Below are 27,056 nucleotides of genomic sequence, written 5' to 3' on the forward strand. Positions count from 1 at the left end.
CCCCTTGATGCTACAAACTCATCCTCAGTGCCTCCCACCCCCACCCTTTATAAATAGCATTGTTTGGAATAGTGCATCACATGACCCACTAAGGAAGATAGTAATAGTAAAATTCAAAACTGTAATAATTAATTGCACATTTATTCAAAATCCAATTTAAAAATATTTTGTTAATTCAACAAAATTGTTGAAAATGATCCAGTGATATCAGGTTTTCAAAGTCTTATACTCATTTATCAAGGACCTTAGTAACTACTAACTCAGTAAATGTAATAACTACTTCACTGTCCAGTAAATTCTTAATGTGATGGAGGGGCTTGATGAAGTGATGTCTTTTTCTTTCTTTCTTTCTTTCTTTCTTTCTTTCTTTCTTTCTTTCTTTCCTTCTTTCCTTCTTTCTTTCTTTCTTTCTTCTTTCCTTCCTTCCTCCTTCCCTCCCTTCTCTCTCTCTCTTTCTCTCTCTCTTTCTTTTTCTTCTGCAGTAGAAGGCAATTTCCCCCAAGGCAAGTATCTTGTCATAGCAGCTATGAGATTCTCCTAAAATTCCAAATTACTCACCAACTCCCAAGACAGGGGATTCCTGACATAAAGTTTATGACTTATAAAATGGTTCCATGTGTGCTGGTGTATATGGATGAGAGGAAATTAGGGTGTCCCTGAATGTGTAAATGCACATGAGAAACATCCATGCCTTTTCCAATCTTCTCTCTCTTTCTCTCTTTTCGGTGGTGGAAGAAGGAAGAAAGTATTCTTGCCGGCACTTGGCTTACTTTCCTGGCAAGGCTTGGAGACCACCCGGCACGCCCATCTGCTGGCTCTCCAGGCAGCACCACTTTCTCTCTGCCCTACCAAGGCCAATGCTGGCCCTGAAACTGGTGGACTGCTGAGACCAGCGGAGCTCCAATAGGTGCACACCTGGACATTTCCCAGCCTGCGAAAATCCCATAGCCAAACCCGGGAAGGTGAGGGGGACAACGGTGGTGGCAAATGCACTCCAGCCAGCAGTGGTGCATTCCCTCTCAGGTGCCGTCTTGGAGTGGGTCCGGGAGAAAGTGGCACTGCCTGGAGAGCCAGTGTATGGGTGTGCCGGGCACTGTCCAAGCCTTGCCAGGAAGATAAGCAGAGTGCTGGCTGGGCCCATGTACTTCTGCCTGCCCCTTGCTCTGTCTGTCTCCTGAGAAGTTCAAGGGAAGTGGTGGTGGGTGGAGCTTGGCAGGGCAGAGTTGCTGGTGCAGCAGTGCCTGGAGAGGAAGACCAGGTGAGGAGGTGCAGCCAATTGTCTTGTTCATGGCTCCGTAGGGTGGATGGGCTGGAAGAAGCATGGTTGAGCAGTGCCAGAGCAGCCTATTATGCCTTTTCTTGCCCAACTCCCCATCCCGGAGGGCCACATCCCCCCCACCAATCCATAGAAACTGCCCATCCTGTTTCTGCAAAGGTGGAGCCCTGCGGTGTGATCTAAAGAAGGAAGGGGGATGTTGTAGTAGAAAAGTCCACCTTCCACCCGTGCCTTCCATGCTGGCTATGCAGGACTTGGGGTTCCAAACCAGCCCATTGGCTTCCAACCTGGTACCATGGGCTGAGTTCCCAGAATAGTCTTTGTGGTCAGCTGGGCCAATCTACAAAGAGAGCAGACAGGTGACAGGTTGAGAAGCCAGTGGGCTGCTTTGAAGCCCCAAGTGCCTCAGAGCCAGCAGACGCCAACCTCAAAAGGCAAGTGGGCACGGGGGACCACCAGGAAGGCTGCGTTGAAGGCAACCAAGCATGGCAGGACTGTGGGGAAGGAGTAGGCTGCTTCCTCCCTTTCCCGCCACCCAACATGCTTTCCTACTTTCTACAAGGCTTTCTTCCCTGCGAGAGGCCCATGTCCAGCACTCCTCTGCCCCCCCCTTACCTCTCAGCGCACCCTAAGTACCCTCATCCCACTCTCCCAGGATGCGGTATTGCCCATTTTGTGAACCACTGCTCTATGGGGTTAGTTTGCAACAGTTCATTGAACAGACTACATTCCCATTAAATAGTCATTCCTTAAGCAAATAGCACCTGTATTTTGACATTTCTTTAATTACTGAATCTACACTATATGTACTATTTTTCAACACTTTTTCATTCATTTCAAGAATTTTTTTTCATTATTTCTTTTGGGGACACTTAAGTTTATAGTATTTGTTTCAATTTTACTCTTCAACGTATCATTATAATTTCCATAGCCATGTCTAAAATAGTGCTTCTAGAATTCTTAGATTTGAAATCCATGCCAAATTATTTCATTCCTGTTATTTTTAATTCCATCCATTCTGCTAGAGGCTGCTTATTAGCCCTTTTCACCTACATGAAACACATTTTTATATCCATTAAATCACTAAATTTTAGTGGCACTCTGTAACATTATCATTTTCTCTTTGTTCCAAGCAGCTTCCAAATCTTCTATTAGTAGATTCTTTTGTCTTCTAATATGTTTTCAAAGAAACTTTTATCTTTCTGAAATCATTCTACTTTCACACTTACTTCTTCTACTTCTTGTTGTCAGTACACTAGATTCTCTCTATTTAGTAATAGTATGCTGGCTTGCAAAGAAGTATATAGATTAAGAACCTTAGCTTGCCAAAAATTACTTGAACAAGTTTAGTATGATAAAAAAAAGTGCCAAATGTGGTTGCTATAGCCATTACAATTAACAATGAATACTACATTTGGCATAATTAAGACTATTAACCTAACATATACCTTTTCTTAGGAACAAGCTTTATGTGAACAAGTCAATTGCTTATTCCTACTAATATAAAACTGTAAATAATGTTGGAGCAGAAGATTCTGCTCCAAGCAGTATGTGTCATTTAGTTTCAGATCACAGCTATTTTTGGTGGCTGTTTGATTTAAAGAATGCTACTCCATTTTAAATCTTACTATATGTTTTCTGCTACAGACACAATCTAACTTGTGTATTAAATCTATAGGAAAATTGTGATGAATAGCAGAAATAAAGCACTGTTATTGACTAACTGTCTAGTGTACACCATACATATATTTTCTTTCTCTTCTGTTCTATGACCAATAAATTGAATGATAAAAGAGGTAAAAGGAAGGGCATACATGTCTGGCAGCCTTTTTCAGATTGAAATAAAATGATAAAAGAGCTGGCCTGGCCTTGCCTGGCATCTCAGTCTGTACAAGGAAGCTGCTATTAACTTAAAAACGAGACAGGAGGAAGAAGATACACAGGGTATCATTATAGCTTTTGACAGGCTCAGAATCAGAATCCAAGACAATTTGAGTAAGGGAAACAATTCAAATGATGCTCTCAAATAACAAATTATAATATCAGCGATACGGTAAGTGGCCCTTGAGACAATCAAGATAGTTTTCAGAGTATCTAGAATGAATTCTAATAGCCTTCTCCATCAATGCAGTGTCCTCTCAAAAAAAAAAAGTCCTAAAAACAATGATCCTGAAAGAATCATGGGTGAAATGCTTAATTCTCTTCATTCTGTCATTTTGAGTGAATGAAATATTGCCCGGTTGTTGGGTTTTTTTTGGATTAAATAGGATACTGGAATTATAAGAATATTTGCATTATTAAGGAAAAAAATGAAAGCTGTAATTTGGCTTGTTACATCTCACTAATATTGCAATAAAATATACACAATTATAATAAAGTATTGGATTGGAAAATAGTCCCAATTTACTGCAAAGCTATAATCCAAAGAAAAATGAATAATGATCATGTGTAAACATTATTTTATTATTATACTTCTATAGAAGAAATGCCATATTTTGTTAATATTATCCAATTAAAATGTAGGAAAGTAACATTAAACGTGTTTTTAACTTGAATTGTTGCTCATTATTTTATGTAATTTAACAAATCAGACTTCTAATTCATATCTGAGAATAATTCCCAGATGCATTGACTGATATTAGTTTTGTTACCAATTTTATTATTTTTATTAAATTACTGATGTAATTGAAACTGTTTTGAAGCCCCTTTGTTTCAGCTTGGTTTTGTTATGCTTCATACTATTTTTTTCTCTTTAAATTGCTTTAAATGTAAAGAGTGTTTTTGATATTAATGGCAGGCAAATAAATGGCAAATAAATCTAATAAATAAATAAAAATAACAAAGGGATGTTTTTAATATTTTGTAAACCACTCAGTCAATGGAGTCAGGCAACATAATAATAACAAAATAATTAACTTGTTATGTTACTATGATAAAATGCAGCCTTTGTATTTTCATCTGTTTGTTATTGTTTTGACCTTTAGACAAATTAACCATGAAAGTGAAGATCTAATCCTAACCCACTATCTATACCTAAATACTATTCTGATGAATACATGTTGTCCTCTGTCCAATGTCTCTCTTCCACTTTAGTTTTCTGCCAATCAATTTCTGTTAGGTATCAGAATTGAACTGGTGAGAAAACCGGCATATAACTTTACAGAGGGGCATGCCTAATGTATGAGGGAATGCTTAATATGCAATTCAAATTTAACCTTCTCTACAAATTTAACATTCTGGTGTCTTTATTTGTGACTGAGGCAATACTAGATTATCGCCGGCTCGACTTACCGGCCCACGGCGCTTTTGCAGAAGGGCCGGGCAGACTCGGACCCTTCTGATGGCGGCCGCCATCTTGTTTTCGGCCGAAATCTCGCGAGATGAGATTTCGGCCGGGAAAGCCTGGCCCACGTGGCCGGGCATGACGTGGGGACCGGGCGGGGCTTGCCGCCCCTATTTAAGGGCGGCAGGCCTCGGGCCAAGCCTTTTCGCCCGGACCCAGCACAGGAGCAGACACCCACCCGCCCTTCCCTATTTTGCAGTGTGCCTGGTGGGTCGCCCTCGGGGGCCGAATGGGAATTTTTTGCAGCCTCGCCCATTAGGCTGGGCTGTTTTTTCGCCCATTCCACACTGGGGAGATGGACGTGCGGTTAGGGGGTGCTTGCATTTAATAGGTTAATTGGCTTACCTTTGGTCATTTGGGTAGGCAGGTTAGGGGCGGAAATCTGGGTGGTGGTTCAGCAACTGCGCGTTCTCCCTTGGGCGTCTTTGGGGATGATTGACAGGTTCTCTCCAAGCTCATGGTGGGGTGCTACCTGCGCACTTGGGGGGAACCTGTCTTTGGGTCCCGCTATTGAAGTCCCAGGGTAGGGGTGAGCCGGCGGGACCCCCCTCATGCGAGTGCATGGCAGGGTCTCAGGTGAGGGAGAGGTCCCTCACCTGGACCAGCATCGAGCTACGCCCTTAGTTGCCCAGGAATGTTGACCTTTTATGTCATTTCCACCCCGGAAGTGTTTGTTTGACCCTGCAGGTCCACTGTTTCCGGGTCATAGTTGAATATGTTGATTTATGCAAATTCATGCTAATTCATGCTAATTTAATTAATAAATTATGCAAATTTATTTTAATAAAAATGACCCAAGTTTAAATCCAGCTCTGGTGTCCGTGTCGTTACTCCGTCTCTTCTGCAATTACAAAGCAGCACTTTGCCTTGTCTAATTTCAAAATGATGAGTGTGTCTGGATCAGATTAATGCTTGGATCTATTGTTATAATATTTTATGATAATTGCACTTACAAAAGTATTTTCAAATTGAAGTTCATAACATAAGTATAATAAATATACTCTCATGCTTAAACATGTAATATATAATACATTAATTATAATTTATGTTTCTTTCTCAATAGGTTCACCAACAAAATTGTATCTTTCAAAAATGGATTTTTGTATAGGGAGAAACAGATAAATTGGAATTAAACGGTGTGAATATTCACTTTTCTTTGGAGGCATCTGCTTTTAAGGACGATATGTTGATTCAGAAGATCCAGAGAAAGAATCGTGAAATTTATTTCATCTACTCAGTCCATGGAGTTTTAACTTACTTCTTCAAGGCACCAAATTTCCACAAAGTTGTGTGATGGATAAAGCAGTGTATCTCTGTGCCTGGAAACTTCACATTGTGGATTAGTCTGTTATCAATTCCATTTCGGGGACAGGATTGGATGTGATGGATTTATCTTCAGATATGAGTAGGCATGGAAGAAATCCATTCAGTCACAAGCTGGAAGATCAGAAGAAGGTAAGGCAATTTTTGATCTTTTTTTCTTCTATTCCAATATTTATTATCCATTTATTATCATTTACAAAATATTTTGCAATATACTGTATGATTTTTACTCCACAGTTGTTATTTGTAGAACTAATTTTATTACTACCTTGACTTCCAAAGAATCTTGAAATTATTGAGTAAATATGATTGGCAAAACATTCACTCTTCTGCCATTTCTACTCTGTGCCAAGTATTTCTGTAATAATGACTATTATTAACTTGCAGGCTTAGCTTGTTTGAATGTTCGATAACTTTCTGGGAAAATAAATGCTTCCCCATGGCTTCAATATTGACTTAAGAAAAGAACATCACCATGTATTAATTAATATTATGTATGAAATGAGCAAATGTTGTTGGATATGCATGTTTTAGAAATTATAATTTATTTGGGATGAATATTAGAGTTATTTATTTAACAGCAGATTCTTTTAAATGTTTCCCATGAATGCATAAGCTGAATAAGAAAATATTTCCATTTCTTTTAAAGATTTCATTTGCAGATGAACAAGCTTGCTTATGCAAGGTTTAAAAGTTCATCTCTGAATAGATGACCATTTCTATAATTCTTTCTGCACTGAGATATTTAATGACAGGTTTTAATTGGAACTGATTGAAATGCATGTTCAACATGCAAATTAAATGAATTAATGAATAAATAAATCGTACAATTTTTTTGCTCAGGAATTCTTATTCTTTAATATCTTGTTAAAGTTTCTAGTTGCAAGGAAAGTTTATAAATGCACTTTGATATATTGTGATGGATGTATTTCTATAGAACTTAACTTTCAATTTACATAAAGAGTTATGTACATAACAAAATATAAATGTTACATTTAGATTATCAGACCTCGTATATTTTTAACTGTTAAATGTTCAGAATTGAAAGTTTGCTAGAATGTTTGCTACTTATTACGGTGCTAGTAATTGGGGTTAAAATTATTCTTTCAAACTCCGTGTATAGTATGGGGATCAGTGCATACTTAATCAGCCTTCTGTGAAATAGGAAGTTTGATTATGGTTTATTCCCAAATTCTGTCTATTACCTTCTCACTTAATTGCAATGATAAATTGAATGGCCTAGACACAGATTTTTAGGATTACTTTGTCAATTCACTTTGGAACTCAATGTGATTACTTTGAATAGAAACAGCTTTCAGAGATCTTTGGCAGAAATCTTTCCAAGCTGTTGGTTGATATCCTAATGGCAGAAACTGAGCGTAGTTCCTTTTGCAATATAAAAATGTACTGTACCTCTGAATTTTAAAACAAATGATAATTTCAGGATAATAAGTTTGAATTTATATAAGCCAAACTGGTTCTTAATAATTTTCCTAAATTGCAAAACAAAAACTGCTAGAAATTTTAGGTGACGGAACATTAAACACATATGTTGTCCAGTTTAGCCCATTTGTTATTAAACAGAGACTATAGGTTAATTTTATTATTTTCCCCAACCTCATTGTTACACATTCCAGCAAGATCATGTAAATTGCAGAATTGTGGTTGCTTTTCAAATATTTTTTTAAAGTTTAGCTACAGTATTTCACTGTTTTATTGGTATTGTGTATTTATTGCTTTACTTGTGTTTCTAAGCATTAGGTATGAAGATTTGTTTTATTGGATTGCTGAAGGTTTTCCATGAGATGGCGATCATATTCATTTGGTTAATAAACAAAAATAAATGATGTTTAAGAAAGATATTGTTCTAATATTGGAATGTTATAGACTACAGTACTACCCACTTGTCTATCTGTATGTATTACTTCTTAGGAAAATACATGTTGATTCCTTGCTATATGGATTTTATGGATTTCAGTATGTATAAATAAATGAAGGAAGGAAGGAAGTAAGAAGTAAGAAAGAAAGATATAAATAATTTTTGTATGTGTGTAGGTTTTTATCAAGTGATGTTTATTTGATTTGCTAAGATCAATTTGTTTGAAGATAGGATAATATCCAAGGCACTTGAAAAAACTTTTTGCCAAGGGCATTCCTTGCCTGGAAGAATGCAAGTAGTATTCTTCTAGTAAGCTTGGAGTAATCTTGTAGTAAGCTCGGAGGCCTTCCTAGGTTGTTATTATTTATCTATTCTTCTACTGCCTTTCTTAAGTTTCAAAAATAACTCAAAGCAACAGACATGCATAATACTCCTTCCTCTTCCTATTTTAATCGCAACAACAATCCTGTGAGTGATTGGCTTGAGAGAGAATGATCTGGCCAAGATCAATTAGCTGGTTTTTATGATTAAAGTAGGACTAGAATTCACAGTCTCCTGGTTTCTTTGCATCCATATGCATAAGCACAGACACTGAGGTAACTGCATCCCTAGAAAGCTTTTGAAGCAACTGTCTTAAGCCTTCTAGGGATGCAGTTGCCTCAGTGCGTCATGGATGATCACTTTGCACATCACTTTGAAATGTTTAAGGCTTAATATTAAGTAGTACTTCAGACTTCATATTGCATCCTATGATCAGGGCACCAGTAAGGAAAGCTTCCTAGAGTTGTTAAGAAACTAATACAATTTCTGACAAACTGAAATAGGTGTACAAACTAATTTAGCGAATACAAGATTTTAGCTATATATGTATTTTCTCTAAGCCTCTCTGACTACTGGAGGAAAAACAATGTGTTTTCCCCCTCCTATTATGAGAACAAGAGAAGGCAGCTTTCAGAGAATATTTGAAGATCTTAAAACTTTAAGATACTTTAGAAATTAAACAAAAACATTTGCCTGTTACAAAGACATATTTCATGAAATTGGGAGAGGTCAACAGTGGATAGTCTAAGGGTAAAGTTTTGGGGGTTAGGTGATGATACTACAGTGTCTGGAGTGAGTTCCATTCATCAACTACTCGGTTACTAAAGTTCAGGGGTGGGCTACTGCCCTGACCGGGGGGGGGGGGAATACAGTGGAGTAGCGAAAACGGAGCTCCACCCCAGAGCACCCAATTTGCACTGAAAGATGTTGAACGAAAATGCAGGGTATCCTCCATAAGCCACGCCCACAGTGTGGTAGCAAAAATTTTGGTAGCCCTTCACTGCTAAAGTTGCATTTCCTGTAATCAAATTTGGAGTGGTTTACTTTAAGTTTGTATCTGTTGTGGACTCGTGGGTTGTTGTGGTTGAAGCTGAAGTAGTTGTGGACAGGAAGGACATTGCAGAAGATGATTTTATGAGCTATGCTTAGATCATGTTTAAGGCGACGTAGTTCTAAGCTTTATAAACCTAGGATTGTAAGTCTAGTTGCATAGGGTATTCTGTTGTGAGTGGAGGAATGGGGGGCTGTTCTAGTAAAGTATCTCTGGACATTTTCTAGAGTGTTTATGTCCGAAATGCGGTGTGGGTTCCAGACAGATGAGCTGTATTCAAGGATTGCTCTGGCAAAAGTTTTGTATGCTCTGGTTAGTAGTGTGAGAATATCGGAGCAGAAGCTTCGTAGGATTAAGTTAACAACTCTTGAAGCCTTTTTGGCGAAGTTGCAGTGGGCTTTGGCACTTAGGTCATTTGATATGAGTATTCCAAGGTCTTTTAGGGAGTGAGGGCTGTCTGTAAGGTCTTGTTTATTCAGCTTGTATTTGGTGTTCTGATTCTTTTTGCCAATGTGTAGGACAGAACTTTTTTTGGCTGAGATTTGGAGTTGCCAGATGTTTGACCATTCAGAGTCAAGGTCTTTTTGGAGAGTAGCTGTGTTATTGGTGGTGTTGAAATGTTTTACATCATTGGCAAAAAGAGTGCAGTTGCTTGTAATGTGATCGCAAAGGTCATTTATATAGAGTATAAAGAGTATTGGTCCAAGTACGCTGCCTTGAGGTTCACTACTCTTAACTGGAACTGGATTAGATATTGCAGTCCCTATTTTGACAACTTGTTGTCTGTTTGATAGGAATGCAGTTATCCTGCTATGGAGGGATCCTAAGATGCCGTAGGATTTGAATTTTAGAAGTCATGACCCACTGAGTCGTAGGCTTTACAGACGTCAATGTAAATTGCATCTATTGATTTGCCCTGATCAAGATGTGTAGTCCATATGTTTTTGCAGTGAAGGAATTGCAGATTGCAAGATAATTTTTTTCTAAAACTAAATTGTTTGTCAGAGAGTAAGTTGTTAGTTTCTAGGTGGAGGGTAATTGATTGGTTTATGATTTATGACTTTGCATGTGATGCAGCAAAGTGAGATTGGTCTGTAGTTTTCAACTAGACTGGAATCTCCTTTTCTGAAGATAGGGATGACTGTTGCTTGAGGCTGTAGCTTTGGTAGTGAGTTGGTCCTAAATTATTTTTTAAAAGATTATGCTTGGTGGTTTTGCTATGGCTGTTGAGAAGTATGCACATTGACCATCAGGCCCAATTGATAGAGAAGGTTTAAGGTCGTGTAGTGCTTTTTCAACGTTGTCTTCTGTGAAGTCTATTTGTGTTAAGTTGTTGTGAGTATTTAAAGTGCGATTAGTGAATTTTGGGGATGAGCTGTTGCTGTTTACAAAGACTGAGCCAAAGAATATGTTGAAGAGGTTAGCTTTGGTTGATTCATCATAACATTCTTTGTTGTTGGGTCCTTTTAGTGGTGGGATGGGTCTTGAGTCCTTGAGTTTGTTATTTACAAAGTTGTAGAAGGCACTGTTGGATTTGGTGCGCAGGAGGTTTTCCTCTTGTTTGCTGTGGTAGTTGAAGCTTTCTGTCTTTATTTGGTGGCATATATTTTTGTAGCGGCTTTTGAATTTGGCTATGTGACCTTTTTTGTTTTTCTGCCAGAGAGATTTTTTGTTTGTTTGTAGTTTTCTTATTGAGATGGGTAGGTTGTTTTTCTTGCTTATGGTAGTTATTAGTGGTACATGTAGTGTGATTCAAGCAAGAATATGTTGTAGAGGTCATCGGCGGTGTTACAGCCAGAGAATAGAGTTTGCCAGTCAAGAGTTGAGAGATTGGTGTCTATGAATTCATAGTTGGCATTTTAAAAATTGTATTTGCGTGTCGTATTATTAGGGTGAATCTTGGAGTGGCGTAGGTTGAGACTGAAGTTAATCATGCTGTGGTCACTGTTAGAAAATGGCTCTTTTATTTGTAGTCCATAAATTGCACTTTTGCTGTTGCAGAGTATGATGTCTATGCAGCTGTTGAGTCTAGTATTGTTTGTTACTAGTTGGTCTAGTCCCAGATTGGTAACAGCGTTGTATAGGGTTGTATGGATGGGTTCCGTAGTGCATTCGTTTAGGATCCAATTAATGTGGGGTAGGTTGAGATTACCAAGGAAGATAAGGGGGTATGGGCAGGAGGCTGCCCACATTAGTAGTGAGGTTAATTTGTTTGCATGGGTGATGTCGTAGTCAGGGGCTCTGTAACAAAGTAGGAGCGAAGTTGGCATTTAGGGATAGATCACAGATGATGGTTTCAGGGATGGTAAGATCATGTGCAACTTGGATGTTTTTTAGGTTTAGTGACTTTTTTGTAGAATACAGCTACTCCGCTTCCTCTGCAGGATTCACGGTCGGACTAAAAGATAAGATAGTTTCTTGATAGGATGATGGAGTCGGGGAAGGATGCATTTAGCCATGTTTCACAGACAAAAATAATGTCAAAGGTGTCAGTGTCTAATAATGTCTTCCAATTTGAGATGCTATATTGAATACAGTTTTGACAAACGCCTAGCCCATTTCACCATCAAGCGCACATGAATCAATGTTTTTATTGCAATATTCGAGACAAAAATATATTTATCCTGTCTCTTTCTCTCTCCTCCCTCTCTCTCCCTCTCTTTTTCCTAATAAGAACATAAATCAATTAGATGCACTGTTCAGAATTTCACTTTCCACATTGCATCTTCATTGTTTGCTAAATAAATAGTTCCTTTTCTATAAATGAAATGAAATGGCAAAACTGCTTATAAAGCATCACTGTAGCAATAGAATTTAGTTTTACATGGCACTCCATAGTGTTTTACAGCTGTCTCTGGGTGTCAATGTCAGCATACTATCTCCAACAATCTGGGTCCTCATGAGTGAATGTCTGGATTTATTTGAGATTTTTAAGGATGAAAACTGAGATTCCATTTGTGTATTAAATAAATCTGAGTCCCTTTAGGTAATACAATCAGAATTGAATTTATATACACTTGGCATGCCTGAGTCATAGTTGATGATTATTCTTTACCAGTATTGATAATGATGGTGAATACAGAGTGGATGAAATTCCCTTGTTTTAATAATAACAATAATACCTTAAATATTAAAATAAATATTAATTTAGTAATACCTCAGTTATTATAATGTAGTCTATTTGTATTCCTATTGTATGGTCAGCAAGTATAAACATATATATTTCTAAGCTTGGAAATATCCAGTTAATGCAGGATTAATTTATGTGCTATAAGATCTTTGTAAAACTGTTGATACTATTTTCCAGGTAACTTTGCATCTTTAAAAGTCATGCTAATCTTGGAATGTCACAGCATGTCAAAGTTTATTTTAATTGTACTCAAGTACAAGATAATCCAAAAAATATTCCAGTATGATAAGTTTACTTTTCCTGAAAAGTCTACATTCTTTGCTTGAAACTTGTTGAACTGCGGTATGGTCATTGAATTTCTGCCCTTGTGTATTATCACCTCTTCCCTTCAGTTCTGAACTTTCAAGGCAGTTTCAGAAAGTAATGAAAAACTGGTAACAGCTGCACATGCAACCCAGAGGTAGGATTGAAAAATTTTAGCAACTACTTCTCTGCCCAGTTGCTGGGTGGGTGTGGCCATGGGGCGTGGCTTACTCGGCCTCCTGCACCATGGTGGGGGTTGTTTTTGCCCTCCCCAGGCTCCAGAAGCTTTGCTTGAGCCTCTGTGAGGGTGAAAATGGCCCTCCCGGGGCCTTCCAGAGGCCAGAAACATGCCAGTATCCTGACTTCTGGTACTTATAATAGGACCGTTTTTCACCCTCTCAGAGTCTCCGCATGTGTATACTTACTTCACATTTAAAATGGGTCACGTGGAGACTCCTGGGAGGAGTGTTGTGGGTGGGCAGGGTCAGCCAGTCCTTGCAACTACCAGTTTGGCAAACCAGATGTAAAATTAACATCTGGTTCTTCCGAACCGATCCAAACCGGCTGAGTCCCACTAGTGATGCTATTCCATCACAGTTAATATTTGGATAATCTGCAGGCCTCTCAAAAACTTAACCATTGTCATATTAGAAGGATTATGGAATGCAAACACACGCACGCACACACACACACACACACACACATGTCTTACATTGTACCTATAGGAAACAATAATATATTGTAGGCCTTCTCTAGCCTATGTTTTGTCTCCATAAGACTTGTGGTTTGCTTTTCCAACATTTTTCCTGCTTTCTGAGCTGAAAAAGGAGCTCTGCATTTAACTGATTGCCTTCACGCTCAGCAAGAGCAGGATTCTTGAGTTTTATATAAGGGCAAGAGAGTGATGGTGTTTGACTTTCTAGACACATAGAAGAAGAAAAAAGAACAGAGAGTACAAAGAATGGAATTGATATGAAAAAAAAGCAAAACCTAAGAGTTCTCCAGCAAAGATATTAGTTATATCATTTTAAGGCCATGAACCATGGGGCAAAAAGTCTATTGAAATGTTGGAGACACTAGTTATGGAATTAGACTATCGTGTACATAAAAGAAACTGCAGACTCACACTGTCAGTAAGTAATTGCTTGGGATGCTTCAGTCTAGATATAGTAAAGTATTATTTTTTATTAAAAAAACTTAGCTGTTCATGTTGAGTGTGTTTGGAAGTCTCCTGATGAGTTGAAGGTGTACAGAGAGAGAGGATTTACTGTTCAGGAAGCCTTTCCAAAGTCTGTTATAAGAAATCCTTGTATGTTTGAAGGGAAAAGACTAATTCCTATTTAACAGAATATTTCCTATTCACTCCTAGCCAGTTAATTTCTATTCTGAGTATTCTATTCTGTTCTGACTGGAGGAGAATAATTTCCATTCACTGAATTATTCTTAGAATAATTCCTATTCCAATACAATAGTATGCTAATTTGTAAAATTATGAAAAGACATAATATTGTGGCAATAAATCTTGTTGCTCTAAATTATACAGAATTATACTTTTTTCTATAAATAGTATACAAAAATAATTTGTAAGCAATATACAAAATAATTGGTATACAAATTATTCAGAAATATACCATTATCATTGGTAATGGCAAAAATAATATCCTTAATACTTTCACAGAGGAATGTTTACTTGAATGTACATTCAATGGAAAGACAAGAGCTTCCTATTATGCAATTGTAAACCAGTGAATCAATTAGCATCATAATAAGTTGGGGCCTCACTGTAGCATAAACTTAAAATTTTGGAAATCTATTGAAGCAAATCTGAATACTGTAACTTTAGTTTATTTAGAATACTGATTATGCTTTTCGTTTACTTTATCTCAGAATTGAGAATACAGTGTTCCCTCGATTTTCGCGGGTTCGAACTTCGCGAATAGCCTATACCACGTTTTTTCCAAAAAATATTAATTAAAAAATACTTCACGTTTTTTTTCCTATGCCACGGTTTTTCCCACCCGATGACGTCATATGCCATCGCCAAACTAATAATTTATGCAAATAAATAACAAAAAAAAAATATTCTTAATAAATAATTATGTTTATAAATACCAGGATCATTAAATGTCTTATTCAATGGTGAGTATCAGTAATAATGGTGAGTAAATGGTTGTTAAGGGAATGGGAAATGGTAATTTAGGGGTTTAAAGTGTTAAGGGACGGCTTGTGATACTGTCCAGAGCCAAAAATGGTGTACTTACTTCCGCATCTCTACTTTGCGGAAATTCGACTTTCGCGGGTGATCTCGGAACGCATACCCCGCAGACATTGAGGGAACACTGTATTGGGGATATAATGTTCTTCTTTTTAATTTATTCGAAAGTTAAAAAGTGCAATTGTAATTTTTTAGATTTAAAATTTATATATTTCCTGTTAAAATAAACCAACAAAAATTGTTCCTTTTTTCATAGTAAAGGACATATATGATCCAAAATGGTCCTGAAAGATACTGTCTTTCAGTAGAACTCTCATTAGAATTAAAAAGCTGTAAGCTCTTTTCCCAGGGGATTATGAAGTACTGAAGCTTATTTCACAAAATCGGTAGCATCCCTCATGGTTATTTTTGCCCAACATCACAGATAATATTGCTTTACACTTTGACAGTCAATTTGCTTTGACGTTTGTGACCAAAGAATGTATTGGTTAAATTTTACTTCATAAATACTGCCTATGTGACTTAAGATTTTTACATGGTAAAAATATAGATGGTTTTGATGTAACAGTTGTATTCTGTGCCAGAAACATATAGTAAAATTGAAGATAAATCACATCATTTGATTTTAGAATTTTTAAAATACTTTAAAAATATATAGTCGTTTAAAATTTGCAAGGATTTTCTTCTTCTGAATTTAAGAACAAAACCATATATGTTTACGGAATATAGACATTTTCTGCACTATATAAAAGTGTTGGAAAAACTTCAATTTATGAATGATGCACACCTTACTATTTTTAATAAAAATGTAGTAAACAAGAAAGAATAAATAGTTTGTAGCCTACATGCAACTGTTTTTCAGGACTCAAATGAGAGCCTTTTCCAAATATTATAAAAATGGAGAGCCCCTGAAGCAGCTGGCGCCCATTGTTGAACATGTGATAACCCTCTTTTCCATTCATCCATATGTAAATGCATATCTTTGTAGAAAGAAATGCTCTGTATGAACACCCTTCACCCTTCATGTTGCACCCTGTTGACTTATAGAGCAGTGGTTCTCAACCTTTCTAATGCCGTGACCCATTAATACAGTTACTCATGTTGTGGAGACCCCCAATGATAAAATTATGTTGCTACTTCATAACTGTAATTTTGCTACTGTTATGAATCGTAATGTAAATATCTAATATGCAGAATATATTTTCATTGTTACAAATTGAAAATAATTAAAGCATAGTGATTAATCACAAATATAATTATATGTAATTATATATTGTAAAATATTTATTTCTAATTACAAATAAATGAAATTTTGTCTTGAAGCATGGTGTAGCATAGTGTCTGCTTGACATTGTTCAGGTTTATAATGTCTTTCAGTTACTGAACTTAAAACTCAACCTTTGATTTATTATACAGCATAATTATCTTCAATCTTGTGTCATTATGATGCATTAAGTCACTACAGTTTCTGGTTTGGTTTATCACTACAGTTGGAAAGCAAACACTATCTTTAGATGACCTATAGAATCTATGGAAGTGGGCCCTTATCTGACAATTTAGTAATATCAGGATACCGCATGCAGTATACGTTGTTGAAGAGACGGAGTAACGACACGGACACAAGAGCTGGATTTAAACTGGGTCATTTTTATTAATAAATTAGCATAATTTATTTAATTAAATTAGCATAAATTAAAATACTCAACTATGACCCAAGCAATGGACCTGCAGGGTCAAACAAATACTTCCGGGGCGGAAATGACGTAGCAATAACATTCCTGGGCAACATATGGGCGTAGCTCGATGCTAGTCCAGGTGAGGGACCACTCCCTCACCTGAGACCCTGCCATGCACTTGCATGAGGGGGGTCCCACGGGCTAACCCCTCCCAGGGGACTTCCAGGTGCGGGACCCAAAGACAGGTTCCCCCCAACTGCTCAGGTAGCCCCCACTACGAGCTTGGAGAGAACCTGTCAATCATCCCCAAAGATGCCCAAGGGAGAACGCGCAGTTGCTAAACCACCACCCAGTTTTCCGCCCCTAACCTGCCTACCCAAATGACCAAAGGTAAGCCAATCAACCTAAAAGGTGCAAGCACCCCCTAACTGCACATCCATCTCCCCAGTGTGAAATGGGCGAAAAAACGGCCTGGCCTAAGGGGCAAAGCCGCAAAAAATTCCCATTCGGCCCCCCTAAGGGCGACCCTTAAAAGCACAGTACAAAATAGGGAGGGCGGGTGGGTGTCTGCTCTCAGGCTGCAGGTCCGGGCGAAAAGGCTGATCCCGGGCCTGCGAGCCCTTATATAGGGCCAGCAAGCCCCGCCCGGACCCAGCAGCCAAACAGGCCTTACAGGCCTGAATCTCGGCCGAAATCTCGTCTCGCGAGATTTCGGCCGAGAAACAAGATGGCGGCCGTCATGAGGAGTCCGGTGCCTGCCCGACCCTCCAACAAACGCCGCCAGCAGGGTGAGTCCGCTGGCGCTATTGTTGAAGAGACGGAGTAACGACACGGACACAAGAGCTGGATTTAAACTGGGTCATTTTTATTAATAAATTAGCATAATTTATTTAATTAAATTAGCATAAATTAAAATACTCAACTATGACCCAAGCAATGGACCTGCAGGGTCAAACAAATACTTCCGGGGTGGAAATGACGTAGCAATAACATTCCTGGGCAACATATGGGCGTAGCTCGATGCTAGTCAAGGTGAGGGACCACTCCCTCACCTGAGACCCTGCCATGCACTTGCATGAGGGCGGTCCCGCTAACCCCTCCCAGGGGACTTCCAGGTGCGGGACCCAAAGACAGGTTCCCCCCAACTGCTCAGGTAGCCCCCACCACGAGCTTGGAGAGAACCTGTCAATCATCCCCAAAGATGCCCAAGGGAGAACGCGCAGTTGCTAAACCACCACCCAGTTTTCCGCCCCTAACCTGCCACGGAGCGGGGGTCAGATCTCTATCTTGGCCCCCCGACTCCCCCCTCTATCTGTGCCAGCTCACGCAGAGACCGCTGCAGGTCCTGTAAGAAAATGGCGTTCCCCTGTTCTGACAGGTGAACGCCATCGGCCCGGTAAAGCCACGGCCGATCTACTGTGATGAGGGGATGGGCCACTACTACCCCACCTAATTCCCTAACTGTTTTGCCCAGGGCCTTATTCACTCTACACCTGACCCGGTGAATGGCCCTAAGGGAAATGGCGTCCCTCCACACAATCCTTGGAAGGATCTCCGACCACACCACTTGCGTGGTTGGCCACACCGTGCGAAGCCTCCGCAGGTCTTCGCGCGCCTGGATGATCAAAGGGAGACCACCAAGCAGGCATAGGTCATTGCCACCGAGATGCAAGACCAGCCATCTGGGTGCAGCAATGGGATGCCGCCCACCCAGGCCAAACTGGGCGCGACCCTGGGTAGCCGCCCGCCCAGCACCACCGGGTGCAGCCGTGGGATGCTGCCCACCCAGCAACATCGGTAGGAGACCCTCCCACCGCATACCTCTCCAGCCCATCCAAACAACATTGACCCACCGTCCCAATGACAACTGGGTCCCGATGGCACTTCTGGCTGCTGAGCGGCCGGCCCAAAATACCATGCTGTGGCCACACAGCAGCGCCGTCGGTTTCTGATTGGCATGGGGACCTAGAAGAGGACACACACAGAGAGGTTACCTAGCCTAAGCCCTGCCTAGAATCCTCAGCGGGCCTAACATAACCCAAATATGCCGCTGACCGCCAGCGGCCGATCTCCCGAATCCGATGGGCCGGGAAACCAGAAAGTGTCGCGCTAGTGGCGCCGCCGATATGGAACTAGTGTGTTCCATAGCCGGCAGGATCTATGCCAACCTGGGCCATTGCCTTAGACACTAATGCCCAGAATTGATAACGGGTCAAAGGGGTACCGTCCTGATGGTTAAAAAGGTACCCTTGCCCCGACCCCCTCAAGCTACAAAAATGCTGTAAAGCAGCGACCGGGCACACGGACTGGTCGGTGGCCGCACTGAGCTCTATTCTAACCCCTCTGTGCAACTGATCCGTCTTGGAATGTCTCACCAAAAGGGAGACACCCCCCTGCCTAAAGGCTAGATCAGTGTACTGGAAGGCCCGGAGCGAGGAGGCCATCGCCTCACTGACCCTAAGGGCCCCAAAAAACATGACACAAGTTGCTGCCCTAAAAAGATGGGCCTCGTACAGAGAGGCACACAGACTGTCCAAGGCCTGATTAATCAGGGACAGCTGCTGAACCGTCAGGGCCTGACGAGTGTCAGAAGGGATCCCCTGTCACTCCCTCACCCAGCCTTCCAGCATCTTCCAAATGCGGAAGTCACCAGAAAATTCACTAAACCCCCCCGCCTTAGACAGAAAGGCGAGGCCGGCTAACCTGGACCGAATAGTCCTAACTGAAAGGCCACTCTGCCTAAGCTGGACACAAAATTCTGCCAGGTGCTCCACTGGGGCAGGCCAACTATGGGGGTAACCCCTACCCTGCCTAAAATCCCCAAACTCCTTACCTGCACGCTGATAAGCCCGCAGGGTGCCCGGTGCTACAGAGAGGGCGATAGCCCTGGAAGCCTCGTCTCTCCACCGGTCGGGAGCCCGCCCAGGCCCCAGAGATGGCTGGAGAATACTTCTGGCAACTCTCGGGCCCACGGGGCCAGGGTCCGAAACCTGGACAACTGACCACGGGACAAGGCGTCAGCAACCCCGTTATCCAACCCAGGGACATGCCTAGCCAAAAACAATGTGTTTAGGGACAAGGACCTGTGCACAAAATGGCGGACAAGCCACATGACCCTGTCACTCTTAGAGGACCGGGCGTTCACAACATGGACAACCGCTAGGTTGTCACACCAAAAATGCACAGTCTTGTCCCTAAACTGCTCCCCCCAAAGCTCAAGGGCCACTATCAGAGGGAAGAGCTCCAGAAACGTTAAATCCTTAACCAGTGAAGAGGCACTCCATTTCGGAGGCCAAGCCGACCAGCACCACTGGTCACCTAACACTACCCCAAAACCACAAGTCCCTGCTGCATTGGAGCAAAGCTGCAACTCGGCTTCCAAAAGAAGCTCGTGTCTCCAAAAAGACAGCCCGTTAAACTGGTCTAAAAACTCCCGCCACACACAGAGGTCAGCCCTGACACCTGCGCACAAGCGGGTACGATGATGGGGCAAACGGAGCCCCTTCATCGCATCGTACAGCCTCCTAGAGAAGGCCCTGCCCGGCACCACGACCCGGCAGGCAAAATTAAGTACCCCAGCTAGTTCCTGGAGCTGCCGAAGAGTGACCTTCCTGCAGCCCAGAACCACATCCAGCTTACCCCTGATTTTAACCAACTTATCCAGGGGCAATCTAGAAGATTGCTCCTCTGAGTCCAATTCAATACCGAGGAAGGTGATCTTGGTAGCGGGGCCTTCGGTCTTCTCGGAGGCTAATGGCACCCCCAACTGAGCACAAAGGGCTTCGAAGTCCCGCATCAGAGCAAAGCATTGCTCAGAATGCGCAGGCCCCACCATCAAGAAGTCATCAAGGTAGTGAACGACCGAGCCCAGACCACTGCGTCTCCTGAGCGCCCACTCCAAGAAGGTGCTAAAGCTCTCAAAAAGAGAGCATGAAACAGAGCAACCCATGGGTAAAGCCCTGTCCACATAAAAGCCCCCCTCGAAGCTGAAGCCCAACAGTTCGAAGTCGTCTGGGTGTATGGGGAGGAGCCGAAATGCCGACTTAATGTCGCATTTACCCATAAGGGCTCCAACCCCACACTTCCTAACCATGGCCCCGGCCGCATCAAAGGATGCGTACCGGACTGAACAAAGCTCATCAGGAATGAAATCATTCACTGACTCCCCTTTTGGAAAAGACAAATGGTGAATCAACCGAAATTCACCACTCGCCTTTTTGGGGACCACCCCCAATGGGGATACCCTAAGATTCGGGAAGGGCGGCTCCGGGAAAGGCCCAAGGACCCTGCCCTTGGCCACCTCCTTCCGAATCTTCTCCCTAACAATGTCTTCATGTCCCACAACCGACCTGAGGTTGTCGGACATGAAGGCCTTCCTAATCCCCATGTAAGGGATCCGGAATCCCTTGGAAAAACCTAGCAAGAGAGCAGCCGCTCTCGAGCGAGGGTGGTAGTCAGCCAACCAATCCTCAAGTGCAACTAAATTAACTGGGCTGGGCCCCTTTTCCCCCAGCAGGTGGGGGAGGTTTGGTTGGACCCCCACCCCTTTTTTCCGCCCCCTTCTTGGGGCGGGGGCACACGGAAGAGGCATGGGACCCCCCACAATTCCCGCATGCATGGTTTTACCTACAAAAGGGACGAAAACACGCCCCCTTTGAAGCAAACTCATGACACGCAGGGGAGGCTCCCTTCCCCTCTCCCCCCGTAGCCACCTTGGCTGGTGTGGAAGCCGCGGGCTCCTCCTCCATAAAATGACCGCTATCGGTCCTGTCGCACCCTTCCTTGCCAGACATATACGTGGCCTGGAACCACAGATCCGGCACCACCATATCCCAGGGGAGGGAGGGGTCGTGAGCTATCCGCATCCTAAAGCCCTTGTCATAGTGACGCCAAATAGGCCCCTTGTACTCAAAATGGGCCCTAGCAATCAGGTCGATGTATTTGAGCATTGAAGAGGCCCTAGCTGGCTGCCGTTGAATGACCACTGACGCATAAGAATGACCATCCTTCCCCGCAGGGAGGCGGAACCAATGAAGATGTTCCGCCCCAGACGCCTGATGGACCCAGAGGGCTTTCAGACGGCGCTTGGGGTTATTCCAGAGGCACTCGTCCACAGTTCGGCGGAGTCTCTCGCGGAGGCCTGGAACACGGCTGCAGCGGGGGCTCTTGACCGGATTGCGCCTTTGCGACCTCTCCGAGGCGTTAGACCCCGTAGAGCCCCATGGTTCAACGAGGAGCTCCGGGAGTTGAAGCGCCAAAAGAGACGTCTAGAGAAGCGATGGAGGAAGAGTAGGTCTGAATCCGATCGAACACTTGTAAGAGCTTTTATTAAGACTTACAAAGTGGCGCTCAAGGCGGCAAGATGCGCGTACCATGCCGCCTTGATTGCATCAGCGGAATCCCGCCCGGCCGCTCTGTTTAGGGTGACCCGCTCCCTTCTTAATCAGGGGGGAGTTGGGGAGCCCTTGCAGAGTAGTGCCGAGGATTTTAACACGTTTTTCGCTGATAAAGTCGCTCGGATTCGGGCCGACCTCGACTCCAATTGTACAACAGAGTCGACTGACAACGAGTCAGTCGAGGTGACTGGGGCACGTACTTGTCCACCTGTCTGGGAAGAGTTTGATCTGGTGACACCTGATGAAGTGGACAAGGCCATTGGAGCTGTGAGTTCCGCCACCTGTTTACTGGATCCGTGTCCCTCCTGGTTGGTTTCGGCCAGCAGGGAGGTGACACGGAGCTGGGCCCAGGAGATTACCAACGCTTCCTTGGGGAGGGGAGTTTTTCCATCACTCTATAAAGAAGCGCTTGTGCGCCCCCTCCTCAAGAAGCCCTCCCTGGACCCAGCTGACCTTAATAACTATCGTCCAGTCTCCAACCTTCCCTTTATGGGGAAGGTTGTTGAGAAGGTGGTGGCACTCCAGCTCCAGCGGTCCTTGGAAGAAGCCGATTATCTAGGTCCCCGGCAGTCGGGTTTCAGGCCCGGTTACAGCACGGAAACCGCTTTGGTCGCGTTGATGGATGATCTCTGGCGGGCCCGGGACAGGGGTTTATCCTCTGTCCTGGTGCTCCTTGACCTCTCAGCGGCTTTCGATACCATCGACCATGGTATCCTTCTGCACCGGCTGGAGGGGCTGGGGGTGGGAGGCACTGTTCTGCAGTGGTTCTCCTCCTACCTCTCTGGCCGGTCGCAGTCGGTGTTAGTGGGGGGTCAGAGGTCGACTCCTAGGTCTCTCCCTTGTGGGGTGCCTCAGGGGTCGGTCCTCTCCCCCCTGCTATTTAACATCTACATGAAACCGCTGGGCGAGATCATCCAAGGACATGGGGTGAGGTATCATCAATATGCGGATGATACCCAGCTTTACATCTCCACCCCATGCCCAGTCAACGAAGCGGTGGAAGTGATGTGCCGGTGCCTGGAGGCTGTTGCTCACAGTCACTCATGCCCTCATCACCTCGAGGTTCGACTACTGTAATGCTCTCTACATGGGGCTACCTTTGAAAAGTGTTCGGAAACTTCAGATCGTGCAAAATGCAGCTGCGAGAGCAGTCATGGGCCTACCTAGGTATGCCCATGTTTCACCATCACTCCGCAGTCTGCATTGGCTGCCGATCAATTTCCGGTCACAATTCAAAGTGTTGGTTATGACCTTTAAAGCCCTTCATGGCATCGGACCAGAATATCTCCGAGACCGCCTCCTGCCGCACGAATCCCAGCGACCGATTAGGTCCCACAGAGTCGGCCTTCTCCGGGTCCCGTCAACTAAACAATGTCGGTTGGCGGGCCCCAGGGGAAGAGCCTTCTCTGTGGTGGCACCGGCCCTCTGGAACCAACTCCCCCCGGAGATTAGGACGGCCCCTACTCTTCCTGCCTTCCGTAAACTCCTTAAAACCCACCTTTGCCGTCAGGCATGGGGGAACTGAAACATCTCCCCCTGGGCACGTTTAATTTATGCATGGTATGTCTGTGTGTGTGTCTGTTAGCATATGGGTTTTTTTAAATATTTAAATATTTTAAATTGTCTGATTGCTTATGATTTGTTACTACATGTTGTGAGCCGCCCCGAGTCTTCGGAGAGGGGCGGCATACAAATCTAAGTAATAAATAAATAAATAAATAATAAATAAATAAATAAGTCAAGAAAGCGTACAGCCATGAGCTGAAACACTTGGTGACTTTGGTCTTTTTGGGCTTTTCCCCTGGGACTAAATCCTTTTCTTGCTTAGGGACCTCTCTATTCAGTAGAGAGAAGAGGTCCACGTACTCCCCCCTCCAAATCGCCTCCTTCACCGACGGGTGGAGGTGATACCTAATGGCCCCTGGCTTAATAGTCGCAAAGGGGTCCCACACGGTGTTGGCCCCCATACCTAAAACACCTAACCCTTGGGGATAGGCCATCAAAGGAGGCGGGGGCATAATGGCGGGCACCGGAGGGGTCCAACCCCCCACCCCGGGCACCCCGGGAACCCCCGATACCCCAGGACCTAGAAAAGGGGCCGCACCGGGGGCGGCGCCGTCGAAGAAACCGGCGGGGACCACACCTGACCGCATGCGCCCGCGGGTGACCCCATGAAACTAGCCCCACTCCCCAAACCCGGCGGGTAAAGGCCCGCAGTGGGCAAGGGGAGAAGTGAAGGAGATGTGGCGTGTGGTGCAGCCTCACCTGCCCCGTACGGGGTGGAAGACATCCAGGGGGGCCCCATCACCGTGGGGCCCGGGAACGACGCCATCTGCCCGGACTGGGCCATCTGCCCGGTTTGGGCCATCCGCCCGGTCTGGGCCATCTGCCCGGCCTGGGCTGCCGCTTCCGCCGGATCTCTTCCTAAAGCCGCCGCTGCTGGCACGAGGGGCCCACCTGGGCCCGAGCCCGACCGCCACTGCTCCAGCTCATCAAGCCTCTCCAGGACCCTAGCCCAGGAGAGAGAGGGAGAAACATCGGGTGGAGGAGCGGTGGACAGAAACCCCACCACCCCTTCAGGTGGGACCACCCCAGGGGGCCCTTCCATGATAGCCCGAGCCTGGGCTGAAGGCCTCAATGCCCTCCTAGGCCACCCTGTATGCTGGGCCTGAGGGGCCTGAGCTCGCCTCTTCTTAGGGCCCATACCCCAACTCTAAATCTATTTTAGGTAAACCAAATATGTGCTCCAACCAGGAGCAGCGCAGGGCAGCAAGGCCCCAACCAAGCCCAGAGCCCTATCAAGGGAGGCCCAGCAGCCCGACCAATCCCACATGGCAGACCGCGCGAGCAACCACAGCTGGCACCAGAGGCAGGGCACCCCACCCACCCGGACTGAACCCCAGAAGGGGACGCTAGTGATCACCCACTCCCCCTCGGGCCTGAGGGGGAGAATCCAGTCAAGGCCTTCTCACCGGACAGGAGACAAAATGGCGGCCGCCACACGAGGCCGCTCCAAAATGGCACCCAAGAGCAGAACACAGCAAAGCGTCTGCTTTCAGGCTGCAGGTCCGGGCGAAAAGGCTGATCCCGGGCCTGCGAGCCCTTATATAGGGCCAGCAAGCCCCGCCCGGACCCAGCAGCCAAACAGGCCTTACAGGCCTGAATCTCGGCCAAAATCTCGTCTCGCGAGATTTCGGCCGAGAAACAAGATGGCGGCCGCCATGAGGAGTCCGGTGCCTGCCCGACCCTCCAACAAACGCCGCCAGCGGGGTGAGTCCGCTGGCACTATTTTCTAAAATATGCATATAATTAATTTTGGAATTACTTCACACTTATTTTAAGATGTTGTTTTCTGCCTTATACAAATAATTACCAAACATATTATTGTATTCTTCAGTGAGGCCACTACCCCACCTCAAATCCTTTCTAAACTAGATGTCACTTAATCACTAAATGGCCATTTGGAAAACTACTGGGAACTAATCTGCAGTTGTGGCAGTTCAGTTAGTTTCTGTCATTTGAATACACACAATATGCTCAGAAAGAAAAACTAGTATTTTCCAATAAAACTTTCTCACCCAACAGCCTGATCACTGATCTATTACTCATGGCCTTTTTCTTCCAATCAATGTAACATGAACTAAATATTATTCCATCAGTATGAAATTAAGAAATAAAATCATGGGTATATTTTCAAGGTTGATTTCCCTTGTTCCCATCAGCATGAGAACCCAGATTGTTGGGACAATATGCTGACATTGCAAATCACCTAAAAAGTGCAGTAAATTTTTTATATACTACGAATCATTACATAAATCTAAATGCTATTGCGCTCCTCCACCATTCCATGAAAATAATGTATGCATGAATTTGCCTTCTTTTCAGAATCTCAGTAAAGGAGATTAGTAATTTATTTAGGGTTATTCAGGGAACACGTGCTTCTGGCAAAACATGACATGTTCGGGCTCAAAAATTAAGCCAAAGTAGCAGATTGCAGCAGAGGAGGAAACCAGAGGGTTGCCGCCAGCTTCCACAGCATCACGGAGTTTCAAGTTTTCTTAATTCCATCTTCATTCCCCCCTCTCAAGCTTCCCAGGTATCCCAGAGGAGTAGGAGTAGGCGAGGGTGGTGCCGCAGCGAACAGGACCTTGAGACAGAGCATGCCGGGTCTAGTGCCAATTCTCTCAACAGAGCTTTAAGCTGATTGATGGGAAGATCAGAGGGACGCCCCCACTGTAAATTCCTGATTGGTTGGATTGTAAAAAGTATGTTCCAAGGTGCCAGAATAGAATCTTTCTTTCATAATACTATAGGTAATTAGTCTTTTTAGATAGTCTTAGGTGATCTCTGTGAAACGGTTGTTCAACACTCCCCCCCCCCAGGTTGAGAACCAGTGTTATAGAGAGTTTTATAGACCTTGCTCATATTAATTTTTGGGTCCTGATGGGACCCTCTTCTTTCTTGTATGATATATGCTTGTGAACGACCAGATTTGTGATTTTGTTTACTACTATGTTCTCTAGATGAACTGTGAAGAATCCATAGTTTACCAGAGCCAGGGAGCATATATAATAATATCATGATATTTTCTGTTTCTCTATAATGGCAAAAGTAAACATTTTGTCTATATTCATGATTATATTAAAATATATTTATTTATTTTTCAGCAACATATTAAACTTGAATCATACAGCATGATATGCATGATTTTGCTTTCCATTGATAAATAGCAAAGCCTGAAAATTGACAGATTTTATTTAGCGCTTTTAAAGTTTGGTAGATGTCAGGCTAGAACTGAGGAGTCAGTTCTAGATCTGCCTCAGATATGAAGCTATCTGAAGCTATTTCAGGCCTAGGAAGCAGGTCATGGCAAATTATGAAAAATTGTGCCAAGAAAACTGCAGGGACTAATTCAGGAAGTCATAGGGAGTCAACAATGATTTAAAGGCATGAAAACCAAAACCAACTCTCCCACATGCATAGTTATTTGGTTCATCATAGCAATAATTTCTACTAAGGTATATTCCAGTATATTAATATTCCTTTGAATTTATTATATCTGTGTATAAGAAAAACAATAACCAACCACTCCTACATATCTGCTGAGATGTATATGAGGCTACCTGAGAAAAGATAATATATA

The 27,056-nt window shown here is 43.4% G+C and overlaps 1 protein-coding gene across 1 annotated transcript in view; it reads left to right on the top strand.

The window, feature by feature from the left end:
* Positions 1 to 5,682: 5,682 nt before the first annotated feature.
* The window catches only part of NAV3 (neuron navigator 3), a 491,922-nt gene continuing 470,548 nt past the window's right edge, over positions 5,683 to 27,056 (top strand). Inside the window, exon 1 of the mRNA XM_070755761.1 lies at positions 5,683 to 6,074. Coding sequence (XP_070611862.1) covers positions 6,003 to 6,074 — 72 coding nt within the window. The 5' untranslated portion in view covers positions 5,683 to 6,002. The remainder of the gene's footprint in view (positions 6,075 to 27,056) is intronic.

Source organism: Erythrolamprus reginae, chromosome 6, assembly GCF_031021105.1.
Source record: "Erythrolamprus reginae isolate rEryReg1 chromosome 6, rEryReg1.hap1, whole genome shotgun sequence".
In the NCBI taxonomy this organism is placed as follows: Eukaryota; Metazoa; Chordata; class Lepidosauria; order Squamata; family Dipsadidae; genus Erythrolamprus; species Erythrolamprus reginae.